The 22,437-nt window shown below is 47.1% G+C and overlaps 1 protein-coding gene across 2 annotated transcripts in view; it reads left to right on the top strand.

Moving 5' to 3' along the window:
• Nucleotides 1–1,289: 1,289 nt before the first annotated feature.
• The window catches only part of BCAS1 (brain enriched myelin associated protein 1), a 35,402-nt gene continuing 14,254 nt past the window's right edge, over nt 1,290–22,437 (top strand). Inside the window, exons 1-8 of one of the 2 annotated variants that reach the window (XM_071446701.1) lie at nt 1,290–1,367; nt 1,458–1,539; nt 9,190–9,695; nt 14,581–14,730; nt 15,227–15,271; nt 18,066–18,206; nt 20,570–20,605; nt 20,836–21,036. In XM_071446701.1, the coding sequence (XP_071302802.1) occupies nt 1,299–1,367; nt 1,458–1,539; nt 9,190–9,695; nt 14,581–14,730; nt 15,227–15,271; nt 18,066–18,206; nt 20,570–20,605; nt 20,836–21,036 (1,230 nt within the window). In that variant the 5' untranslated portion in view covers nt 1,290–1,298. The remainder of the gene's footprint in view (nt 1,368–1,457; nt 1,540–9,189; nt 9,696–14,580; nt 14,731–15,226; nt 15,272–18,065; nt 18,207–20,569; nt 20,606–20,835; nt 21,037–22,437) is intronic. The other variant, XM_071446702.1, reaches the window with a different exon arrangement.

The following is a 22,437-nucleotide window of genomic DNA, read 5'->3' on the forward strand; positions in this document are numbered from 1 at the left end:
TCTCCCTGTCTGGAGCCTCCCCAGGCTGAGCTCCTGTGTCACTGCCCCAGGTGGCCCTGCCTGGCCAGGGGCTGGGTGATCTCCAAGGGCCCTTCCAACCAAATTCTGCTGCAATTCCCCGATTATCCACCCCACAAACACATCGTGAGGGCTCCTTTATTTGCCTTTATTTGCCTTCACATTGAATAACTCCAGCTCTAAGCCACGGTGTATCAAATGAGAGAAAAATGGATCTGAGCACATCAACAGCGGCCTGAGCACTCTGGGAAAAACAAAAAAAACCCCATTCCATGGGAATGCCAGGGCTGGAGCTGCTGTTTGTCACTCTGGAGCCACACGGGGACACTCAGCTGCAGGAGCTGGCACAAGGGCACAGCTGTGACATCAGCTGCCACTTGGAGTCATTTTGTGCTTGGATCACCACTGCTGCTGCTCACAGCTGTCTATAGGTGGCAGTGACCTGTCATTTTTCCTTAAAATAGGGCAGAAGCAGCACACATGGATGTTTTCTAAATCACACAGGGGTTTGGGGTGGAAGGGACCTTAAAGCTCATCCTGTCCCACCCCTGCCAGGGCAGGGACACCTTCCACTGTCCCAGGCTGCTCCAGCCTGGCCTTGGGCACTGCCAGGGACCCAGGGGCAGCCACAGCTCCAAACTCTCCATGTGCACAGCAGAGAACAGAGTTTGGTGTTTTGGGATCACATTTGGGATTGTGTAGCCAAGTTTTCCCATGTTTAGCAAAAAGCCCCTCCTGTTCATCTTTCCTTGAGGGAGTTCCTGTGAGTGAAAATGTTTTGAAATTCCACATGGCTGCTGTGTGTGTTTTATTTCAGTGAGAATTATAAACTGGATTTTAGGAAATGGCCGAGCTCCCCTGGAGCAGAATCTGCCAGAGCTCAGAGCCTGTGGCCCCTGCTCTGCATCGGCTCCAGACACCTCACCTGGAGTGAGGAAATCTGCACCAACAGGAGGCTACAGGGGCTGAGGATCAGAAATCGTGTTTGAAATCTTTTTCAAACAAGAAATCTTTTTCAAATCTTTTCAAACAAATCTTGTTTGAAATCTTTTTCAAACCAGAAAAGTTCGTTGGCTCGTGCCATTTTTGGGAGCAGCTGTGAGCCCTGAGCACGATGGGCTTGGGGCAGGCTGAGGATGGGGCAGGTGCCCTGGGTGGGGTTTTAGGGATTTTAACACCTGCCCCCATTGGCTCTCTCCTAACTAGAACTGGCAGTGAATTCATATTAATGACAGAGAGGGGTAATTTGGGGTTTGTCTCTCCTGTGCCCCGCAGCAGCGATGGGGAACAACCTGAGCGTGCCAGAGGAAGCTGAGGATGGCAACACCTGCACGGTGAAGAGTTACCAAGTGAGCCACCCCATCCCACCTCCCCTGGCTGCTGCCAGCGCGATTTTCACGCCTTTGATGTCCTAAAAACTCTGTTCTTTGTTACTCCAGCCTCTCTCCGAGTCTCCCGAGGGTACTGCGAATGGATCCGTGGTGTTTGTTCAGAGCCCTCCCCCGGCAGTGAATGGTGAAGGTACGGGCTGGGAAAGGGGTTGGAAATGCCCTGGGGGAGGCTGGGGCTGAAGGAACAATAAATGATGGCTTTGAAGTGGGGATGGACCCGTGGTCCAGCTCTGACTTGGAAATGTGGCTCTGCAGAAGCTGCAAAGTTTAAACACAGCAAAAAGAAAAATAAGGAATTCTTTCCAAAGTTCTCTGGATGCTGGTCAACAGTTCTGGGGGTTTGGTTGTGCCCTGGCCCCAAAAAGTGGATTTACAGGGGAGGGCTTTGTGTGGAGCATCACCAGGCAGGGGTGCTCTGGTGCTGGTCCCTGCCGGGTGTGGGACAATTCCCCCTTGCCCAGGCTCTGGGGGAATTCCTGGCGCCGTTCGTGTCTCCAGCCAGCCCTGGGGGAATTGGTGCTGCAAGGAGCCCAAATGTTGGCTCGTGGAAAGGACAGAATGCGGCAGTGTAGGGGGATCCTGAACTCTTGGAGAGGTTTGGGGTTTCTGGGGGACACCAGGAGATGTTTTACAGGAAGAGAACAGTCCATGTGTTGGAAAGGGATAAAAATCCATGCCCTGGCTGTGTGTTCTGATCCACAGGATGATAAAGTCTTAGAAACCACCTCTGCATTTTTAAATATGAACCCATATTTCTGATCTTTTCTGCAGCAATTTCCAACAACTGAAATTGTAGAAATGCCTTATTCATGATAGAATCCTTATCCAGCTGAACGTTTCCATCTTATTCTCTCTTTTCTGGTCCTGTGTTCTTGAGCAGGGGCATTGCTTTGACTTGATATATACTGAGCAGCTATTTATTAACAATTAAATATATATAGGGAATTTTTCCCTCTTGTTTTTAATTTTTCAATAGTGATTGGCTGGGGAAAGCACCAGAGAGGGGCAGGCATTAAAGCTGCAGTGAAGTTATTGAATCAGAATTACATTTGGCCCCTTCTGCTCCTGAGCTGGGCCTTAGTGAGTTTAATGTACAGAAACCATCCTTGCTCTCGTTCTGGAGGTTGCAGCCCTTCCTAAAGAGAGCAAATCTCCAGCGAGAGCTTCATAACAAAATCTCGCTGTTTAACAAAATGTAATAAAATGGAGCTCCTGAGCTTGAATTCTAGAGAATTTAGAATAAATCTCAGTTATTTCTTCCCATGCCCACTGATTAAATAAACTTTGTCCCTTCTATGGATAAACTGTGGATAGGGAATGGGATTTAATAACCCCATTCCAGCCCCGTTTGGCGGGATCAGAGGGGATGGCTCTGCAGGTGAGTGTGCCCAGGTGTGCAGCCGGACCCCAGCCCCACTTCCACCTCAAAATCCCGCTGTGAACTGCACGGCCCGAGCATTGCAAAGTGGTTTCCAAGTGGTTTTGAGAAGTTATCTCCACATATTCAAGGGCAGCTGCTCTCATCCACAGGCACGTGGCTCTTCCTGCTTTTCACACCTCATTAATTTCTCCTTCCACCTCGTGCTGCCTTTGGAGCCTTTCTGAGCAGCAGCTCCACCCCATGCACAGCTCTGAGGCCCAGCCACGCTCGTTGGGCACTGCTGCTCCTTTTCTTTTCAGAATAAATAAAACCCAACGATTCCTCTTCAATCTTATCAGCAAAGAAAATGCTTGATAATTCTGTGCTGAGAAAAATACTTTATGATTTGTTGTTGACCCTCTCCGTCTGTCACAGGCACTTGAAAAATCTAAATTTTGGTAAAAATAATCAAAGGCCGGTGGGGGATATGCAGCTGGATCTGATAACAGCTCAGAACCTCTGCTCCACAGCCCAAATTTCCCAGTGCCATCCCACTGTAAGTCACTTTAAGCAGTTGCCTACCAGCAAAGCCTCTCTGTGTGGTTTTTTTCTGGTGTAAACCAGCAGAGTTCTGAGGAGGAAATAGAAGCCAGATGATTTTCACTGCCTGAAGACCTAGAAAATACACGTACATTTTATTCCTCATATGTAAAATGAAGCATATGGGACTGCTTTACTTAAATGGATTATCTAATTAATGTAACTGCTAAATCAGTTTAAGTAGCAAGTTGAAAAATTAGACGTTCCTGTGTTGATATTTCTTATGTTTAAACTTTTTTCCTGTTTGAAAAGCAGCTTAAATCATTGAGATACCATTGAAATCTCCATGTTTGTGCAATGTAATCCAGGTTTTGGAGAAATACAAGTGATAGAAGCTATTACTACAAAAACATAGTTGGTGGTATTTCTAAAATGAAATACTGTAATAAATAGCATTTTTGGGGCATGGAGTGAAGAATTTGGGGGGAAGAAAAAGGGAATCTTGTGGTACTTTCAGTAATAAAAGCACTTGGTGAGCAACAAGTGAAGGGGCAAGGTTGGAATTGGAGGTTTCTGTCTCCGATTTGCACTACACAGAGCAGAAATGCATCAGGAGGACAAAACAGCAACAATTCCCGTGGGCTTGGCTGGTAATTCCATGCAGATTGGAGCAACCTGCTCCTAAAAGGAATTACAAAGGAGTTAAAAAGATTACAAAGGGGAAAGGTTGAGTGGAGATGCAGCTCCTTTGTCCCAGAGGATAAATCCCATTCAGCAGATCCTGCCAGCAGCCAGAGCCCAGCAGAAACCCTGAAATGTGAAGTATTTCAGGGATGCTTTTAGAGAATAATCGTTCCTGTTCTTGCTGCTGACTCTTCTGCCCCTATTTCCATTAATTTCTGGAAATCTGCAGGAAAATAACAATGCAAGTTAAATTAATGAAACAAGATGATCCTTGGAGCAAAAAAAAATATTTGTATGGAATAGTGGAGTAAGATGGCAAAAATATATTAGTGTGTTCCTTCTTTTTTTAAGGAAGGATGAGACTTTTTTTTGTTTTATTTTGCATTTGTATTTGCTGCAGAAATTCATTCAGGGCAGTTGTACCCTGTGCTGCCCTGCTCTGCTGGAATTCCTGGTGCCAAATGTTGCCTTGTAGCCCTTAATGGTTTCTTCATGGCCATTAAAATATTTTCTTCAGGATTATCTGAACAGCAGGGGAGAAAAAAGTGCTGTGTGGCTCTAATTCCATGGCTAAGCAAAATATTTGTTTGTGGCTGGCTTGTAGTCAAAAGAGAGAAATGAGATGAGCTTTAAGGTCCCTTCCAACCCAAACCAATCCATGATTCTGTGATATTGCATTAACCATTGAGCTTCTCTATTTTTTACTAAGTCAAGGAAAAAATGTTGGTCTAATTTGCCAAATTCCAGGGGGAAAAAATGTGTTTTTACAGAAGAGAGACTTTGTATAGCCACAAAATTTCCTTTTTAACACACCCTGATGAAGGGAAGGGGAAAGAGAGACAAATCTTCTGGAGTGTGGCTGCCTTTTGTTGAAAGAGTTGGAAGGGAAATGCTGGAGCAGAAGTGGTCTGAAATGCAGTCTGTAAATTGTGTATTGATTTTCATCTCAGAGCAGCTTTTAATCTCAGTCACAACGAGCAGCTTTGATCTGCTCAAAGACCTGGCCTAGAATTTGGGGAGGTTTGCTTATCTTTGCAATTCTGCCTCTGGGTTGAGGAATAAATCTGGAAAGAAAAAATGCCACTTGTGTGTCTTTAAAAACAAAAATAACACACACTTTTCACCCAAATACTGGAATTTCAAGGCTTTTCTCCCTCAGCTTGCTGTGCCTGTTCAGTGCAGCCCAGCACTGGGATCTGCCCTGCCCCTGGCTGAGCAGAATTTCCTTGGAGCAGCTGGAGCTCTCCTGACACAGCACACACACAGCAGAGCCCATGGCAGTGACATTTGCCAGGGCTTCCATTCCTTCCACGAGAATTTGAGATAAAAGGAGCTCCATGGGTTCCTGAGCTGCTACTTGTTTAGCTGGTTTTCCTAGTGCTGAGCTTCTGTCCCTATTTTTGAGCCCAAGCCAGTTTTCCTGTGGTTCATTTGTTATCTGTTACATAAAGCAGAAGTTCAGCATCTCTTACAATTATTTTCCTATGGATATTGTTTCTCCTTTCTTTAGCTGGGGAAGGGTTTTTGATTTTTGCTTCCTTCCCAAGTTTCCAACTATAATTAGAAGTCCTTTTTCAAACTTTACTACAGGAGGCTCAGGAAACTACAGCTGGTCCTTAGTGGCCCCAGCTGAGTATCTCAATAGGTGCTGGAGTAGCTGTAATTTGCACTTTTGCTGTGCCTGTCAGGACACTGAAATTGAAACTGGTGCTCATGAAATATCACAGGAGGATATTGCTGCCCAAGGGCTTCTGCCAGTGGAGCTGCTTCCTCACAGGAACAGCACAAGAAGAATGCAGGGGAAAAAATAAATTCATGTATGCCCAGAAAGTGGAAACCTCTTTGCCTGCCAGAACAGGCTGTGCTGGGGAGCTCTGGCCACTCTGCCCAAAACACAAAGAGGGGGCAAAAGGCTCGTTAAGAATGATCCAAGGGCAGCTGTGGCTGCTGTCACCACGGCCCTGAGGGTGTCACCTGTGCCCCTGCTGCTGGCAGGTGTTTGGGGGAAGTCCCTTCAGGTGATGCTGGCACATTCCAGCACTGCCCCACTGCACCCCCAGCACGGGCAGGAGCTGCTGGAGAGGGTCCAGGATGGGCAGAGGGATGGAGCAGAGCTGGGATTGTTCACCTGGACAGGAGAAGCTCTGGGGTGAGCTCAGTGTGGCCTGGAGGAGCCAAGAGCAAAGATGGAGAGAGAGGATTCCCAAGGGATGGAGGGACAGCACCCAGGGAATGGCTTCACACTGACACAGAACAGGTTTGGGTTGGGTATTAGGGAAAAATCCCTCCCTGTGAGGGTGGGCAGGCCCTGGCACAGGAATTGCCAGAGCAGCTGGGGCTGCCCCTGGATCCTGGCAGGGCCCAAGGCCAGGCTGGACAGGGCTGGGAGCACCTGGGGCAGTGGGAGGTGTCCCTGCCATGGCAGGGTGGGGTGAGGTGGTCCCCAGGGTCCCTCCCAACCCAAAGCGTTCCAGGATCCTGGGGTTCATGGAAATCCCCACTGCTGCTCACCAGGAGCAGCCTGGGCTGTGGGGCAGGGCCCCATGGGGACACCCAGCCATGGGGACATTCCACGATCCTGGGGTTCATTGAAATCCCCACTGCTGCTCACCAGGAGCAGCCTGGGCTGTGGGGCAGGGCCCCATGGGGACACCCACCCATGGGGACATTCCACGATCCTGGGGTTCATTGAAATCCCCACTGCTGCTCACCAGGAGCAGCCTGGGCTGTGGGGCAGGGCCCCATGGGGTCACCCAGCCATGGCATCAAAGCTGTGGGAAAAGGAACCTCCAGGCTGGGCCTGGGCTCTGCTCTGCTCCTGGGAGCTCCAGGGATGGGCCCTGGGTGCTGCCAGGCAGGACAGAGTCTGATGGGCACAGACACAGCAGCCCAGGACCTGCTGATGCTTCGTGGGATTATCCAGAATCCCTGGCCAGGTGGGAAGCTTGGGGGAATTTTGCTGGGAAAGCTGGGATCTAAAATTGTTCTGTTTTCCTAATCCCAAAGAATTTCACACTGAAGATCTGTGCTGTGTGGAAGATGTGCTTCAGTCAGGTTTTTTTGGTATCTGGGGTTTTCTTTCTCTTAAAGGAAAATGTGGAAGGCATAATATTGACTAGACTGTTACAATTATAATTTGAAATAATTTCAATTTTACATTGAAACTGACAATTTTCCTGTTCTAATTCAGCAAGTCAGTTGGAGCCTGTCAGTTTTCCACAGTTATAATTAAATACATCTAAATTCATCCTTGAAATGTGGTGATGACTGACAGGGAAATCAGATCCATATTCCAGCCCAAGGAGAGAAGAGAAGCTGGAGCTCAGGGGGAGCTGTAAGATTTACATCTCAACAAGACCCTTTTTTATATTGGGGTTTCACACCACATCATCTGTGCTTCCAGCCACAAAAAAGATCCAAGCAAGATTATTTTTCTTTTGTTTCTTTTGTCTTGGGTAAAGCAGGAACTGCCTTTTCCTGCCTGTGGATCCCATACCAGGGATTTTCACCTCACCTGTGTTATCAAAGCTCCATTGTTTTATAAAATCATAAAATAGACTTCTAAATCAAAAGGGGTTTTGCATCTAAGGTGTGATGGCCACATGTGTACGCATGGAATGATTTGTGTGAGTTTTGGGGGAGGAAATGTGATTCTGAGCCACAGTTTGTGAGAGAAGAAATGTGAAATGTAAAGAGAAATGTAAGGCTAAGAAACCTGGCTGGGATGTGATTTATCAGCATTCAAATCAGGCTCGAAATAACCCACAGGCAAAGGACAGGCTCAGGTAGGAGCTGCACTGAGGAGAACAGGAGCAGGGTGAGGAAAAATGAATGAAATCACTTGTGACTGCACAGAACTCCCTGCTGGGAGTTTGGCCAGCCAGGAAATGGGATCAGTCCTGGTGCTTCCCTTTCCTTTTGTGTCTTTAGCTTTAACAGAGGAGCAGGTGATACATTGATATATAACTGTCCCAAGTTTTACGAGTTTTGGGGTTTTTTTGAATATCACTGATTTTAATTTGCTGTCTGCTGGGCTGAGTAGTGCCAAACAGGGGTAGTATCTGACTTTGACACTGCAAGGGGGTTGTGCAGGGGGTAAATTCACACTGATTGCAGTGAGGAGTGGCAGAAATCAGATCTGGGGATGAACAAAGGGTAAAATTTGCACTTATTTCAGTGAGGGGTGGCAGGGGAGCAAAAATCAGCTCTGGGGAGGAGCACAGGATAAAATTCACACTGATGTCAGTGATGGGTGGCAAAAATCAGATCTGGGGGATAAACAGAGGGTAAAATGTGCACTCAGTGTGTGATTTCAGTGAGGGGTGGCAGGGGAGCAAAAATCAGCTGTGGGGATGAGCAGAGGATGAAATTCACACTGATTTCAGTGAGGGGTGGCAGAAATGTGCCCTGGGAATGAGTACAGGGTAAAATGTGCACTCATATCTGTGAGGGGTGGCAAAAATCAGCTCTGGGGATGAGCAAAGGATAGAATTCACACTGATATCAGGGGTGGCAAAAATCAACTCTGGGGATGAGCAGAGGGTAAAATGTGCACTGATTTCAGGGTGCAGGGGTGGCAGGGGTGGCAAATATCAACTCTGGGGATGAGCAGAGGGTAAAATGTGCACTGATTTCAGTGAGGGCTGGCAGAAATCAGCTCTGGTGGATAAACAGAGGGTAAAATGTGCATCCAGTGTGTGATTTCAGTGAGGGGTGGCAGGGGAGCAAAAATCAGCTCCGGGGATGAGCAGAGGGTAAAATGTGCACTGATTTCAGGGTGCAGGGGTGGCAGGGTGGCAAATATCAACTCTGGGGATGAGCAGAGGGTAAAATGTGCACTGATTTCAGGGTCAGGGGTGGCAGGGGAGCAAATATCAACTCTGGGGATGAGCAGAGGGTAAAATGTGCACTGATTTCAGGGTGCAGGGGTGGCAGGGTGGCAAATATCAACTCTGGGGATGAGCAGAGGGTAAAATTTGCACTGATGTCAGGGGTGGCAAAAATCAACTCCGGAGATGAGCAGAGGGTAAAATGTGCACTGATTTCAGTGAGGGCTGGCAGAAATCAGCTCTGGGGCTGAGCAACAGCACTGGGGTCCCCAGTGTGCTCTCGCCCCCTCAGGCCCAGCTCACCCCAGCCGGGGTGCCCGTGGCTGCCCGTGCCCGTGGATAATTCCCTGTCTCTCCTGTGTTGCAGCGGATCCCAGGGCAGCTGCAGCCCAGGATAACGCGGCCGTTGCTGCAGCAGAGCCGGGTGCCGGTGCCCGGGCGGGCGGGCAGAGCGGCGGGAGCGCTGCCAGCAGGGCCCCGCCAGCTGCCAGGCCCCGCTCCCTGCTGCCCTTCCCCTGGGCCGTGCCAGCGCCTGCCCGGGAGCCAGCGGCAGCTCCGGCCCCTGCACAGGCCGCCCTGGGCGCCAACAAAGGCCTGGGCGAGGGCACGGAGGGGCCTGGGGCAGCCCCTCAGCAGGGAAGCCATAAAAACCCGGCGCAGGCCCCGCTGCAGGACGTGGAGCTCGCGGGGACGCCTGAGGGGCGCGATGTGGCCGCCCCGAAGGGCAGGCAAGTGACGCTCCTGGACAGGATCTTCAGGCTGGAGAAGGGCACGGCGAGGACGGCGGGTGACCCTGAGCAGGGCAGGCAGGGGCTGGACGTCCCCAACGGGAGCATCGCGGCCGGCGCGCCCCACGGGGAACCGCTGCGCAAGGCAAGTGCTTCGTAAATAGCCTTTAATTTCATTTTCACTGATTAAACCTCCTGGGAATGTTGGCAGGGTGGGATAACTCCATGTAGGGTGGGGACGAGTCGGTGTTGCCCTGAAAATGACCGCAGGTAACGCCCCAGGACGGAGGCGTGGAAGGATGAACCTGTGGCCAAGGAGTGAAGCTCTGTCTCATGACTAAATCCTGACCTCCAGTTTAATTCAATTTATAATTCCCCAAAAGGTTTGGGCAGCACAGCTCCAACTGCCAGGAGGAACAGCTGCCAGCTGCAAATGAAAGCAAAAATACCTGAAACTAAACCAGTTTCTTGGGGTTTGACTCTGGATGGGTTTCTAAAAGTTCTTTGGTGTGTTTTGTGCCATTTTTAAAATAGCCCTACTTCTCTAGCTAGGATACCCTATTCAGCAAAATAAGGAATATTATGCAGCAATACTTTTTGTACTCCAGCTTATTGTAATGTTTTAGTCAAGGAAAAGTGGTTCATTAGAAATGATTTTACAGGATGAGAATGTGATATAAGAAACTACGGATCTTAACAGAAAGAGCACTCTGGTCAAAGGAGCTGGAAGTTAATATGAGTTTAGATTTCGCACTTCCTGCCAGATCTGATGTATAGTATGTACAAAAGGTATAATTTTCAGGTAATTAACTACAGAAGAAGCCCATCATCTGAAAGGGAATAATGGTGTAACTCTGAGTTCTGCTGGAGAGGTGGAATACAGGAACTGGTGATCAAATTGAAACCCCGTCTAATGTCAGGAACAGGAGGGAAAACCAATGTGTAAATACCACTTTAATAATTGCTTTTATTGGCCAGTTCAGGCTTACAAATAAGATGGTGATCACTGATGCACTACTCACTACCATCCTATTTGTAAGCCTGAACTTAACTCATGAGATACTCACTGCTTACACTGCCAGCATTGCAAGTTGTCCCAAAATTCTTTTATTTTTAATCTTTGTCTTCTCTTAGCCCTTCTCAGATTTGAAGAGCACATTTCTTGTATAAATTTACGCATTGTAATATTTTCCTGAGGGCTCATTTTTAAGAAGGAGCAGTCACATTTTCCACCCCTGCCCCTCAGGAGTGCTCCCATCTCTGGTGTTTCAGACAGCTCAGGATGCACATTTAAAGAACCCATAAAGACATTCAGCACCTAAGCAGAGCAGGGTGGATAATTTGCAATGAATCCTCTGTTCAGGGCACACTGGCACTTCTGTGTCCAGGCTCTTAGAATGGAGCTTCTCAACACCCCAAATTCCTGGATATTTTTGACTGTCACACTCAACAAATCCTCACCATGGCTTGCAGGCATTGTCTCTTTTCCCACCAAAAGCCAAATTTTCATTTCCTATTTTGCTGTCACTGCAGTGGCACTGCTGTCATTTACAGAGCAGGGAAGGTCACAGGTGGTGCTGCTGAAGGAATGCTGTGAAAGTCCAAGGAAAGAACACTTTGGAGCAGTTTTAACTAAAATTCAGAGTTCAGCATTGCTGGGAGCAAACAAGTTGAAAGCTTAGGTGAGGCAGTGCATGATCAGGGACTGAAGGGAATCGAAATCATTCTCCCAGTTCAAGCAGGGAAGCACTGCTCATCCAGATCAAGCTTTATTTCATCAATAACACCTGGATTTCTCATTAATTCCTACTGAGGGGCAGTTCTGCCCCAGTCCCCTTGTGCCCATCTCCATCCTGGAGGTCCCTGGTGGGAATAACCTGGAAATCCCAGGCACAGCTGAGCCCTGGGTGCTGCTGGGGCTGGCTGGGAGTGTCTGCAGGATCCCAGCAGCTTTCTGGAACATTCCTGAGGACAGGTCTGGTTATCAAAAATGCCTCTACGCCTCCTGGGTGTGTGCTTAAAGCTGCAGCATGGATATCTTTGAGGAATCACAAAATTGGTGTTCACTGTGTAAGTAAATGACAGAACTGGATCACAGGGAGAGGAATTCTAAACTTGAATTTTTGGGCTATAATTTTGTCTTTGGTTCTTTCAGGTATGAGAAGGAATATATGGTGGGGGCAGAGAGGAGTTAAGCACCGTTTTTGGGGAGAATACATCAGCTAAACACTGCAATGTGTTGCCAAATTTAACTCCATCCCTAAAACAAAGGCTGTGGCTCTGCCTTGCAGCACAGTTGCCTTCTGTTCCCTCTGAAGTTCCAATTCTCCTGCTGGATGGGAGAATGACCAAGCCTAATTTAATCACTGTAACTGTAGAAACTACAAACTGTTACCAAATAATCATACTAAAAATCAAGATATCGCTGCCAACAGCTCCTCTTTTCTCTCTCTCTCTGTCTTTTTTTTTCCTTTGTGGATTATGACTTGTAGTATCTGTAAATGCTAAAAGCAAAGTTTCCCTGCACTGAGTGCCAAGACAAAACAAACAGCGTTGCTGGTGAGTAAGAGAGAGGCTCCACAGTTGTAGCTTAAGAGCTGCACAAACATTCTGTGTTTGCTGAGCCACTCTTTATTTTTGTGGTCTACAAAACTACATTCAGAGCGCAGCATAATTAAAACAAGGGCAGAATTCATGAATTCATGAAGCATTTACTATGTAAGCCAAAGAAAAGATAAATTATATGCCTGAAATGTTTCACTGAGCCATGATTCATGCAAACAAAAGTGCTGGCAGGAATACATTCTTTTGATATGTTTGGGGTTTTTTTTTTCCTGATGACTGAACTGAAACTACAGTATATTTAAGGTGTTTATTACCCCCAAATTTAGCTTCTCAAAGGCATGAATTGAACATTTACATAGCATCTATTAACTCCTAATACTGATCTTCTGTTATTCCTGGGGTTTCTTTCATGATTTACCCCCAGGGCTTTGAGCAGGGAGCTGCCACAGAGGCTTTTGTGGTGATTTTGTGGCTCTGCAAACGTGATCCTGCAGGGCTGTGTGTTCTCCGTGCCTGATTTCTGTGCCGATGGCCCCAGCCCGGGCTCTTCCTGCAGGAACATTCCCATGGGAGCACAGGATGGAGCACAGCCCCTCTCCAAGGCCAGGCTGGAGTGAGCCAAGGGCAGCCTCGCCTTGGGCTGGGACATTTTTAGGGAGAAAAAATAGAATAAAAGCGTTCTAAAGAACCTTTCCCCTCGCTGGGTGATTAAAATAGCACAATAATTGTACAATATGGATTTCTTTATGTCACCAGTGGAAGGAACAGACTTTAAATGGTTTAAGATTTCAGAGGGATCAGGACAGCCGAGGGCGTGGTGGGCAGTGCCAGCAGAATACAGGGAGTTGAAATGGGCACATCAAATGGGGCACATCGGAGCTGTGAGTGCAGTTTAGGGATTTTGGGATGGCCCCAATGCTCAGGATCTGCAGTGGCTTTCTCTTCAGTGTGACTTTGTCTGGGAGATGTCCTGGACCAGCCAGGGATGCTGGAAACAGCTGTGTGCAGCTCCCTCCCGAAATGCACCCCAAGGGATGCACTGGGCTTGTCTCTAATTCCAAAACCTCATTAAATCTGTTCCTTTTTCTTGGTGGCATCCAGCTCTGAGGAGTGTGATGGCACCAAGCACTTGTGCTGTGAAGCTGGTTTTGTTCAGCAGCACATCAGCCTCCTCCTCCTCCTCCTCCTGCCTCAGTGGTCCCTTGAAGCCCTGGAGCAGAGCCAGCATTTCCATGGCTCCAGAGCTCTGTGAGTGCCACCCCGGGCTGGCGTGGCCACGCGTGTCCTGCATGGGACAGATTGTTCTGGGGCTGGCAGCTGCACAGGGTGCTGCTGTGTGAGACCCTTCAGCGGCCTGCTGGGCATTCCAGCCCTGCTCTGCTGCTCCTGGGCCAGCTTGCAGAGCTGGGTGGGTGGGGAATGACACTGAGGTCCCTTCTGGCATTTCAATGGATGCTTTAACTCCCTGTATTCTGCTGGCACTGCCCACCCCACACCCCGCTGTCCTGATCCCTCTGAAATCTTAAAGCATTTCAAGTCTATTCCTTCCACTGGTGACATAAAGAAATCCATATTATACAATTTTTGTGGTGTTTTAATCACCCAGCATAGGGAAAGGTTCTTTAGAATGCTTTTATTCTATTTTTTCCCACTAAAAAAAGCACTAAGCTGTAATGAGCTGTTTAGGGAAAAATTCCTTTGATGTCACTTAGGCATTCTTTGATGTCACTCTCTCCTGCACAACACTTCTGTTGAGTTTTCCTGTGCAGGTTCGAGGCAAAGGTGGCCAAAATGGAAGGTAAATTCAGTGTGAGAGGTGCCAAACTGTCCAAAACTGGTTCAAGACGTGTTTTTTTTAGAAGCAGACCCTTGTCCAGGTGTCTAAACAGAAAACAAGTACCTAAATATTCCCTACTTGTGAGTGCTTGAGCACTGGAAAGCGTTTTGGAGCTCTGGGAAGTGTAATTCCATGTGCAATTCCATGAAGAGAAGAGGCAGCTCCAGCTGGCTGAGAGGAATTACTTTGATTTGTTGCCTTTTTCCTTCTTTTAATATGTGCCACATTGATGTTTAATAGATAAAAATGATTCCTGGCATGCCAAAATAGAGAATCAGAAGCCATCTTTGTAAGGTGCACTCAGACACGGAGCTGGCAGGGCCCAAAATCGCAGCATTTGCTCCCATTTTTCACAAGTTCAGCCTCGAAAGGACAAAAGTGGAGTTTGGGGCTCGCCCTGTGCTTGTTGTGGCCGAGAGCAGCGTTCCCCAGGCAGCAGCAGTGCTGAGTGGCTGAGCAGAGAGGGCAAGGAGAGGGATAAATGCTGGATTGTTCTGCCCGTGGGCTGGCCAGGAATGGTTGGAATTGCTGTTGTGACTCCCAGCCAGTCACAAAAGGCACTTTTGCATTCCACGGGGGAATCAGGCAAGCTGGCACCCAGCAATCTGTGCCCCCTTTTATTTTTTAGGAGATAGATGAGTGCAGCCAAGAGCAGCTTGGGCAGGACTCTGCAGGTGAGCAAGGCCTGGCTGCAGCACCTGGGCGGGCACAGGCAGAGCAGCACAGACCCCAGGCAGCTGCAGGACAGGGCTCAGTCATGAGCTTCCTCAAAACACTGGTAAGTTCTGCCTTTCCTTTCCATCTCCTTGGGGTTCACTTGCTTCCAAAAATCCCCTGTGGGACTGGAAAATTTGTATAAATAATGTAAAAATGTATCAATAAATGTAAAATGTTCTTTTTCCGGAGGGGATGGGGAGGGGGACACTGAAATGATCAAGTGAGTGCCACCTGCTCTGCAAAATTCCACTTCTACAGATTATACAGATCTTGAACTGTCTCAAGGACTTTCTGCTTGATATTCCTCTTGTACCACCTCTAAAAGTTCATTTTTATTAATTGATTAGAAGCTTGAATAGTAAATATTCGATCCAGGCATTTTTCATCATAGCCATTATGTGTTCTCAAGGAATATTTGCATTATCAATTTTCCCACTTGAGGCAAGCAATATTTGTATTTTCCCTTTGTGCAAATAAAACCTGCTGATTTTAAACTTATCTTTTTGACCCTTTGAAAGGCTGGGTTGAGTGACTGTTTTTTCTCAAATTCTTTTAAGGTCTCCCCAAGCAAAGCTGAAGCCAAAAGTGATTCTGAAGATAAGGTAGGCAGTTCCTTGTTCACTGGTCATTAGGTGTTTTTCACAAAGGGATTTCCTCTTCATTTTGTTGGTTTTTTTTCCCAACTGATGTCATCATTTGAAGTAATTTAAAATATTTTTCCCCTGGATAAATTGAAAAGGAAGAGACTGAACAGTGCCATTCTTAATATTATCTGTTACAATCAAAATCTGTTGTGTTTTCTGCAAGCTTGGTGATGATTGGTGATGCTTTTGGTTGTTTCTCTGCCTTGTCTTTGATTTAAAATTTCAGTGAAAACTTGAGTCCATAAAAGATTCTGTTTGCTCATAGAACAGTTTTCCTTGTGACTTGAAAAATTTTCTTAAGAAACAAGGAATAAAACCCTAAAAATGGAACTGGTTTTCTCCATGCAGCTATTAGCCAAAATCACAACATTTTTGGGTCCTCTCCTATTTTTTAATTCTTTTGTCCTATTCAGTGTTCAGTCTTTGCAGCAAGCTTGGTGAGTGTGTGGGGGATTTAATTCTGAGTAACTCTGAAAATTATTCTCAATAATTCTGAATAACCCGGGAAATCATCAGACAGGGTGAAGCTTCTGCAAGCAATGCAGAAAATGCAGTTATTGAAGTGCCCTGGCTCAGGGAGACTCGCAGCTCTTCCCAGAGGTGGTGAACAATCTGATTGGGATGGAAACACCCCCATTTCCTTCCCTGCCTGTGTCAGCTGTGCCAGGTGACTGCTGGTGCTGCTGCCGTTTGGACAGGGATATTCTGGGTGGGTTTGGTTGGCTGGCACACCTGGCAGGGCAAACAAACCCGGGTGACTTGCAGGATGTGCAAACTCCTTCCAGGAGATTAAGTGGGAGTTCTCTTTTATTGGGAATTCCTTTATCTGATATGGCATTTGTACTTCAATAAAGGGGAAATGTGTTGAGGAGGTGAATTTATCAGCTCCCAGGTAGAAAGGCTGCAGATTTTTTGGCTGATAGGAAATAATATTCCTTTTTTTCCCCCCCAAAAAACAACTGAAGTGTGTTAAAGTTAAAGCTTTGTTAAGTGAAGTTTTCCCAAGTGCCACGGGGCTGTTGGGTGGCTGCTGTGCCTTCAAATGATAGAATCATGGAATATCCTGGAGCTGGAAATGATCCAAAGGTTCATCCAGCCCTGGCCCTGCACAGACTCCCAACAATCCCACCCAGAGCATTGTCCAAGTGCTCCTGGAGCTCTGGAGGGTTTGGAGCAGGGAACAATCTCTGGGGAGCCTGGGCAGTGCCCCAGCACCCTCTGGGGGAAAACTTTCTGTTTCTGTAGGGTCAGGCTCTTATCAGTGCTGGCTGCAGCTCTGATCAGCTGCTGGGCCACGTGTGCTGCCAGCAGCCGGGCACACCCTCGGTGTGGCCATCCCTCGATGCCCTGTGCAGGCTGAGCTGGATCAGAGACTGGATGGAGCTACAGAATAAAGCAGGGATTCATTCCAAGCATCTCCTCCATGGATGCACCTTGGGCAGCACCAGAGCCCAGCCAGGGCTGCACCCAAGATGAACCAAAATGGCCCCAAAATGCACGGCCGGGCACGGGCTCTGTCCCTGGGATCAGTTCTGCTCCATTTGCATCTTGCAGTTCATTGTCCCATCCCAGCTTTAGCCCCTGCAGTCCCACCCTGCTTGTTTTTCTCTCTCCAGCCCACGGGGTTTGTGCTCTTGGGCTGAGATTTGGAACATTTGAGAAGGAATTGTTTTGTGTCCCTGCTCTGAGGGAGGAGAGCTCACCTGCACAGAGCTCCCTGCACAGAGCTCACCATCCCCTCATGTGAACCCAGACCCACACACTAGAGGAGCACGGAATGTGGAAAATAGAAAAGCCAAACCTGAGGCATCACCTCGGTTCCTGTCCCTCAGTGCCTGTCCCTCAGTTCCTGTCCCTCAGTTCCTGTCCCTCGGTGCCTGTCCCTCAGTGCCTGTCCCTCAGTGCCTGTCCCTCAGTGCCTGTCCCTTCCTCTGTGCTCACCCTGGTTCAGAGCCCGGCCACACCTGCTCAGGCAGTTCTATAAACCAGGAGGTTGTTTGGACAAGGTCTGCCCCAATCACTGACCTCACCCTCCTGTTGCAGACACTGAGCTGATCCTGTGACACTCTCTGTTCAGGAATTATAAGAATTTTGCAGGAAAAAGGGTCATTTTTGCTGTGAGAATTAGTAAGGAATAATCCTTCATCCTCCTCCATGCCAGGTAACCAAAGGCATCTTCCTGCTTTAAAGCCTGAGACCTCAAAAAATTAATTAATTAATTTCAAGGACATTAATGCAAGCTTGAAATATCTGAGGCAGTGTATATCATGAATATTCACACTGCCCTTTTCCTAAATAATGCATTATATAAACCATTTTAAAGTCCCTATTATGCTGCAATAAAAAGACTGAATGTTCCTCCAAAGATTTATATATTTGCCAAAAATATAATTTTAAAACATATATAATCCAAAGATTATATATGTTTTAAAATTATAAATCCTAAATTGCTTCTTCATGACTTGGAAAGGCAGATGTTTCTGGGGTTTAGGTTTCAGTTTAGTGGAGGTTTTAGAGGGAAAGTTGTGGTTTAGTTTGGAATCAGGTGGATTGCCTTGGCTTTTATTTTGCTACTCATGTCAAAGAAAATCTGAGGAGAGCTGAGAAATCACTCAGGGAAAAAACCCACAATTTATCCAGAGCTAAGAGGGAATATTTTCCTTTAATCCCACATGTGTGATGATGGAATAATGTCTTTGATAAAGCAAATGTCTGCAGTAAACACTCACCTGCACCTGCTGTTGTGCACAAGGGCTCCAAGGCGGAGAAGGGCCCTGGGGGACAGCCTGGCCCGAAGGCAGCAGCAGAATCCCCCTCCAAAGGAGCCAAGAAAAAGAAGGCAGAGAGCCCCAAGCTGGGCCATGGCACCTTTAGCAAACTCTTTAGGCACAAGGTGGGTATGGAGCTCCAGGAGCAGCAGAACCCTGGGGAATCACAGCTGGCTGCTGGCACACAGAGAGGAGCTCTTTCCCAACAGCTGGGCAGATGTGCAGAGCTCTGCAGGTCCCTGGGGGAGCATTTCTGTGCTGGGGCATGGGAACCATCCTGAGCTGCACCTTCCTCTCGTTGGGCCCTCTGTGACCTCGGGGTTCTGGAGCAATCCCTGGAGCAATAATTCCTGCCAGTTACTAACACGGACTAAACCCCCTGGCCACTAAAAACCAAAATCAAACAATGAGCTGTGCAGAGGTGACCAAAGCCTCCAACCACAGAGGTTTGGGAGCTCAGCCCAGCCACAGGTCAGGTTTTATGTCATTAATGTACACCAGAACTTGGCTCAAATTGGCATTTTGGGGCATCTGATACATCACAGAGGAGCTGGAAAATGGAATTTCCTGCGGAAATAGGGATTTCTCCCTGCAACCAAGAAAATTAATTTATTTTAGTTCTGATTTGAAGTAGAAAAAAAATCTGGGTTTGATGGGTACTTTAAAGAGCTTAAAATGCACAGTCAAGCAAATGGCTCTTTCAGAGGACATAAGCTTTTATGTTAAAAACCAGAAATTACCAAAAATTTTGGTCTCAAGCTCTGTGTTTGAAGATTTCTGAACTCTCTCAAGATGATCATGGCAGGGAAGCAGAGCATTGCAGCTTTTTAGCCCAGAGAATGCAAAAGCAGGGACCCTTCCAGTGGGGGAGGAACATGATTCATTCTCCCTCCAGACACCCACGTGGAATTCTGGTGAGTAGGGGGCTTTATAACCAAGGGCATAGGCCAATCTTTAATACATTTTAAAACCAAAAATGTTCTTTCCACTCTCTCATTTTTGAGGGAAAAAAAAGTCATCTGCATATTACTGAAGGAATAATTGTATTCCAAGTGAATTCAAGTGTGCAGTTCTTCCCAAAACCTTAAAATTGATATCTCAACTTCATTTCTTAATAAAATTAAAATATTAATTACTTGTTCATAACAAGTTAAGGTTTCCTGGTAAAAACCAAACCTGACTGGCATTTTTAAAGATTCGATTCCAATAATTAATCTTGCAATAAATTGTAGTGAGGAAATTGCCTGGAATATTTAATGGAAGTTGAAAGAGTTTGTGAGTTAACAGAAACATTGTTTTTCAGGCTCCTGTGTTACAAAATCCTAACTCTAAAGCAGCTTGTGATGCTCTTCCCATCCATGCATGTTTGCCCTTCATTCCATGCTAATTTTGCATATAACTGTGCTGATTTATGGAAGTTTCCCTCGGAAGAGAAGGGTGAACCCCTCACTCGCAGCACTAATGCTGAAGCCAGCCCGTGGCATCCTCACCCTTGTTCTCACCTCCTCTTCTGGATGTTGTTTGTCAGAGCTGACCACAAAAAAAAAGTTCCTGGCTCCTGCAAAATATCTCACCTGCCCTGCAAAATACCTCACCTGCCCTGCAAAATATCTCACCTGCCCTGCAAAATATCTCACCTGCCCTGCAAAATACCTCACCTGTTCTGTGGAGAACTTCCCAAAGCCTGCCCAGGCTGCTGGAGCCTGGCCCCAGGCTGTGGCTGGATGGGTTTTTGTACAGCTCAGGTCATTCTTCAGTGTGAGGGTAAGAGATGCAGCCAGTATCCCTGGCCAAGGAGGAATGCAACTCTCTCCTCCTGGCTTTGTGTATCCCGATGAAATCAGCAGCCCCATCACGGAATGGCTGTGCTAAAGGAAATGCCGCCTCATGCCCAAAACCATGAGAGGCTGGGTGGAAGCAGCCTCCAGCCCCTGCAGAGCTGCTCTTTGCTCCTGCCCGAGTTCCAGTTCAGGGCTTTTCCGTGCCCTGGCTTTCCAGCATTTTCTGTGCTGTTTTGGACCCCGGGCATCCGAGCCTCCTGCTGGAAGGTGACGGGAGCACATCCCTGGTGGCGCTGCGAGATTCCCACGGAAAACACCCAGCTCTGTGTCCCTGAGCACTGGAAGCTGCAGACACAGAAAAATCTGTTAATACCTTTAAACCCTCTGTAGTGATTTACCTGAGCTGAATGGGAATGTGAATATGGGGAATGCATTTACAAATATACATATTGTTAAAGAACAAGTTGAGAACTACAAGCACAAAGAATGCAGCACCAGGCTGGTGCAGGTACAAGGATGGGATCTGGCATTCCCTTCAGCAGCCTCCACTCTTCCAGGGATCAGTTTCCATGGCTGCAGGAGCCAGGACTTGTACACACATTCACTAAAAATAAAATAATTGGTGACACAGACAATTGCTGGCCTGTGGAACTGCAGTGCTGCCGTTGCCTCAGACAGACTCATCTTTGTGTTTTGTTTCCCTGCAGGCTGCAAAAGAAACCCAGCAGACAACCAACACCAAAGTGAGTAGGAGGGGTTGAATTATCCGTGCAGCGCAGGAAAAGGGGAATTCTCACTGGCATGTTCAGTCTCTAAGTGTTTTAATTTCTTTATCTGTGTTCTGGCTTTGCTGTGTCAAGCAGGGAAGGAAGGGCAGGGGAGAATGGGGAGAGGCGGTGCTCACCTGCCCAGGTGATGATGGCTGAGAGTGCTGGGTTTGTCACTCACAATCTCCGTGTCCTTTGGTTCCCAGAGCCCTGAGCAGCCTCCTGTGAGCTGTGTAAAAGCAGACAGAAACGTCCCTCCCTGCCAAGAGGCACTGCCCAAGCAGAACCCGAAAGCGCCGGAGGCCGCGGCGCCTCCGCAGGGCGTGAGCACAGAGCAGCCCCGGGAGGGCAGCAAGGACAAGGGCTCAACCACCCCTCTGCCCCTCAGCAAGCTCTTCTGGAAAAAGGTACTGGGGCTGGGGCTGCAGGTCATTGCTGCCAAACCCACCACGGGTTCAACAGCAGTGAATTTACCCTGAGAGTTCTCTGGGACCGTGTCCACAGGGGTTCTTGGGTGAGGGAAGAGATGAGGATCTGACTCCATGTTTCACAAGGCTGATTTATTATTTTATGATATATATTACATTAAAACTATACTGAAAGAATGGAAGAAAAGGTTTCATCAGAAGGCTGGCTAAGAATAGAATAGCAAAGAATGATAACAAAGGCTTGTGGCTCGGCTCTCTGTCCGAGCCAGCCGGGCTGTGATTGGCCATTAATTAGAAACAACCCCATGAGCCCAATCCCAGATGCACCTGTTGCATTGCACAGCAGCAGATAACCATTGGTTACATTTTGTTCCTGAGGCCTCTCAGCTTCTCAGGAGGAAAAAATCCTAAGGAAAGGATTTTCCATAAAAGATGTCTGTGACAGTTCTCTTGTTTTATGGAATCAGGAATGTTATCCCCTCTCAATTCAATGCTTCTGTTGAATATCCCCCAAAGATCACAAAGTTCTTTACTAAAATTCATTATTAATAGAGATAAAGCTCACAAACCTCGTTTCATTTCTTTGCTATAAATATCTGAAAAGCTGGGATCAGGGGGGTCTGTTCTTACCCAGCAGAAACTGTTCTGTGACAGAGCAGATCAGGCTTTAATTTGGGGTCTCAATTGCTTAGGAAGACACATTGTTCCTCAGGTTAAATGATGATTTTAACTAAATTTAGGGCTAACTCTAAAAACACAGTTCCTGTTTCCACAATGCTTATGGTTTATAAGCTGAAGTTTATTCATTCTTAACTTCATTTCATAGAAGGGCTGTATGAAACTTTACTGAGTCGCTGGATGTTAAATAACTGTTTTTCTGGGCTTCTGCTCAAGCTCAAATCTCAGAAATTTGCTGCTTCCAAACACCCAGATGCCCTTGAGTGGCTGCTGCTCCTGCAGCTTCTTTAGCTGAGTTTTCCCACTGGAGATGCAGTTTGGATATTTTATTTATGTTAAAAAAAAAACCAAAGGTGCTTAGATATTTACAGAGTAAACATGCTTGAAAATAATCAAAGCTTCAAACATTTACCACTTGGGACTGAATTTCCAGGGGAACTGAGGGAATCAGGTGCTTGGAATGAGAGGAAAGTTGGGAAGAAGAGGGAGAGGGAGGTTTTTCTGTAGTTGTTATTGCTATAGAAATCTCCTCCTCTGAGTAGTCTGGCTTATTTGAAAACAGAGCTGGGAAGCAGGATGTGTGCTGAACATCAGGATGAAAGAAGGGAAAGAAGAGGCCCTCTGGCAGGCTGCTGTGTGAAACAGCAATAAATTCTGTCTGAATTCAGACATTTCTTAATGAAGTATCAAGGATTAAAAAAA

This window comes from Agelaius tricolor, unplaced genomic scaffold (assembly GCF_023055355.1).
Source record: "Agelaius tricolor isolate 1412-34295 unplaced genomic scaffold, bAgeTri1.0.p SCAF_23, whole genome shotgun sequence".
Classification (NCBI taxonomy): Eukaryota; Metazoa; Chordata; class Aves; order Passeriformes; family Icteridae; genus Agelaius; species Agelaius tricolor.